The sequence below is a fragment of the Fomitiporia mediterranea genome (genome assembly GCF_000271605.1).
Source record: "Fomitiporia mediterranea MF3/22 unplaced genomic scaffold FOMMEscaffold_724, whole genome shotgun sequence".
In the NCBI taxonomy this organism is placed as follows: Eukaryota; Fungi; Basidiomycota; class Agaricomycetes; order Hymenochaetales; family Hymenochaetaceae; genus Fomitiporia; species Fomitiporia mediterranea.
In genome coordinates, this window is record NW_006761109.1 from 1 (window position 1) to 2854 (window position 2854).

Sequence of the window (2854 nt, forward strand, 5' to 3'; positions counted from 1 at the left end):
ACTTTTAAGTTAAACAAGGTTGTTATATAGTATTAAAATGATTTGGTATATAAATAAGTAAAGTAAATGAGGTTTAGAAACTCAAACTTAGTATTTAATTAGAGAATATGCTTAGTAATACCGTATACTCATATACAGCGTATACGGAAATTTTTTACTTATGGTATACGCATACGCGCGTAAATATACGCCCGTATTTTCAGCTAAAATTTTCTCTTACGATACGGTGCGTAAGCGTATACGCTGCAGGCGTATCCGTAAATTACGCTACGGTGCGGAGCACTAGCCCTCTTCAGACCCGCCACATTCTCCTCCCTCGGCACCGAGTTCGTCCTAGGCGACTGCAGCGACCAATTGTATTACTACCAATTCTTCCTCGTTAGTGAGGAGGAAAGAGATAAAATGCAAGAAGTATGGGACCGAACGTGGTATTGGGACTTTTGGAAAAAGGAGTGGTGGACAAGGAGGAGGGAGTTGTGTCGGTTGACAAGGACTGTGGATATGCTGACGAGTTTGAGAAGTATGTTTGGGGATGGGTGGAACCCTCCGCCGTCTAGCGCGCAGCTTCGAATTTATCAGATACAAAACCTTTTGTTCTTAATGATTATTTATAATCAACATCTTTAGAACAGGTTTTGCAAGTTGAGACAGAAAAGCGAAAGGTGCAATGTCGGTTGGAAGGCATGCAAGTCAAAACACGATGGTCCCAAGGTTCTCTACTGTCCTAACAAGTCTCGCTTTCGAATACCAAGAATAAGAGGTCAGCATGCATATGATATGAAGGCAGAACTGTTTAACTCAATAGCAGCTGCCTAGTGTGAAAAAGTAAATATCATTTGTTCATGTAGGTAATTGTACATGGTATTTCTTGTAAAATTCACGCCTACATATGATGCATCACCCATTCCTTTATTTCCTCGCCGTGCACCTCATTGTACTGAATATCTCTAACGTTGCTCATACCATTCGTACTGCCAAGACTTTGTTGCCAGAACGTGTTGCATATAGTTACCTTGGGACCATTCTTTTTACAACAATTTATAGTTCAAAGTTGGATTATATCGCTGGAATGGTGTTTCTCGGGAAAACAACAAGTCTATACACGATGAATTTGGTGAGAATTCATGAACGCCAGAAAAGCACGAGAAATACAAGCAAGAAAGTGCTATCTAAATGACAAAAACAACTTTAACCTCAGTCTTTGTCCGACCCTTCAACACCCATGATCTTCGTCCAGTCCTTCCCATGAGGAATCGTCGTCCAGTCCATGTACATGAGCTTCCCATCCTCGTTATTCGGAATGCGGACTTGACCACCGCATATGCTGCGTCGGTGTTCTGGAGGGACCCACAGAAACAGGCCGCCGTCTAGTGTCCGAAGCCAGCCGTCGTCTGGGATAGCCGATGGATTAGCAGTATGTGCAATGAAAAGGCTAAGGTAGCTTCTGGCAACAGTTAAGAAACATTGTGCGTCAGGGTCCCATCGACATTCACCGGGGAACATCGTCTTGATACACGTGCCATTGTGAGCATCCCAAAGTCGTATCGTCCCGTCCCAAGATCCAGAAGTTATTTTGTTCCCGTCAGGAGAGTATGCAACGGACTCGACAATATTTTCGTGACCGCTGAGAGGCTCGCCGATGGGTTCTCCGGAATGCGCGTCCCAGATTCGCACTGTCTGGTCGTCGGACTCGGAGACGATTCTGCTCCCGTCTGGAGAATATGCAACACTCCTAACATAGCCGCCGTGACCCTTGAGAGGCTCACCAACAGGCTTGCCGCTTCGTGCGTCCCAAATCCGCATTGTCCTGTCAATCGAGCCTGACACAATCCTTGTCCTGTCTGGAGAGTAGGCAACACTCAGGATCCAGTTGTTGTGACCCTTGAGTGGTGCACCGATGGGCTCACTGCTCTGCGCATCCCAGATTCGCAGGGTCTCGTCCAAAGAGCCCGACACGATCCTGCTGCCGTCCGGAGCGTATGCAACGGCCAAAACCCGGCCCCTGTGTCCTCTGAGAGGCTCACCAACTTGTGCGCCGTTCTGCACGTCCCAGATCAGCAAAGTTCCATCTCTAGAGCCAGACACGATTCCATGCCCGTCTGGGGCGTACGCGACAGCAGTCACAAAGTTAGTGTGACCAAAGAGAGGCTTACCGAGTCCCGACGCATACCCCAGTCTGTGCGTCCCAGATTCTCAGTGTCTCGTCATTGGAGCCAGACACGATTCTGGTCCCATCGGGTGAATATGCAATGGAGTTGATGCAGTCACTGTGACCCTCTTGAGACTTGATAAGAATTGTGCCAGTGTGTGTGTTAAGACGAGACTACACAAGAGTATGTCTCAGATGATATAAACTACATTACAAGCAATGACGAACGATGATGGAATACTTTCCATCATACATTCTACATCTGAGACATACCTACATAGTATATATAGACTAACTAATCAACAGACAATGAAGCAAGCTGCAAGAGAGCAAGCCAAGTCCACTATCCCCCCTCTTTGTGTGATCCCTCTAAGCCTCTCACATAACCTCTCTTCCCCTTTCTTAACAGGTTATGAGCCTTGAGCTCCCTGCCTACACTTTATCTACACTCTACTATGTCTATGCTCTATACAGTTCTATGCATCACATGCATACATACAGTATAATACAATGCAGAACTTGACTCACCTGTCTGAGTATCCCAAACACAAATCAATACACTACAGATGCACAATCTACTGTACTACATACAACCCAGACATTATATGATTGTCATCTTAGTGATTATGATCATTGGCCCAGTAATAACATAATCTATGCAGGCAATGTTGAAACTACAATGAGTATCACTTACTGCAATTATTA

At 45.4% G+C, this 2854-nt stretch overlaps 1 protein-coding gene across 1 annotated transcript; it reads right to left on the minus strand.

The window, feature by feature from the left end:
* Positions 1 to 1194: 1194 nt before the first annotated feature.
* FOMMEDRAFT_99661 (WD40 repeat-like protein) lies at positions 1195 to 2278 on the minus strand (the record flags this gene model as incomplete). The annotated part of the gene is given in 2 exon segments (XM_007272269.1): positions 1195 to 2148; positions 2165 to 2278. Coding segments are annotated over 2 exon segments (1068 nt in total), but the record flags the coding sequence as incomplete, so codon positions are not given.
* Positions 2279 to 2854: the final 576 nt, after the last annotated feature.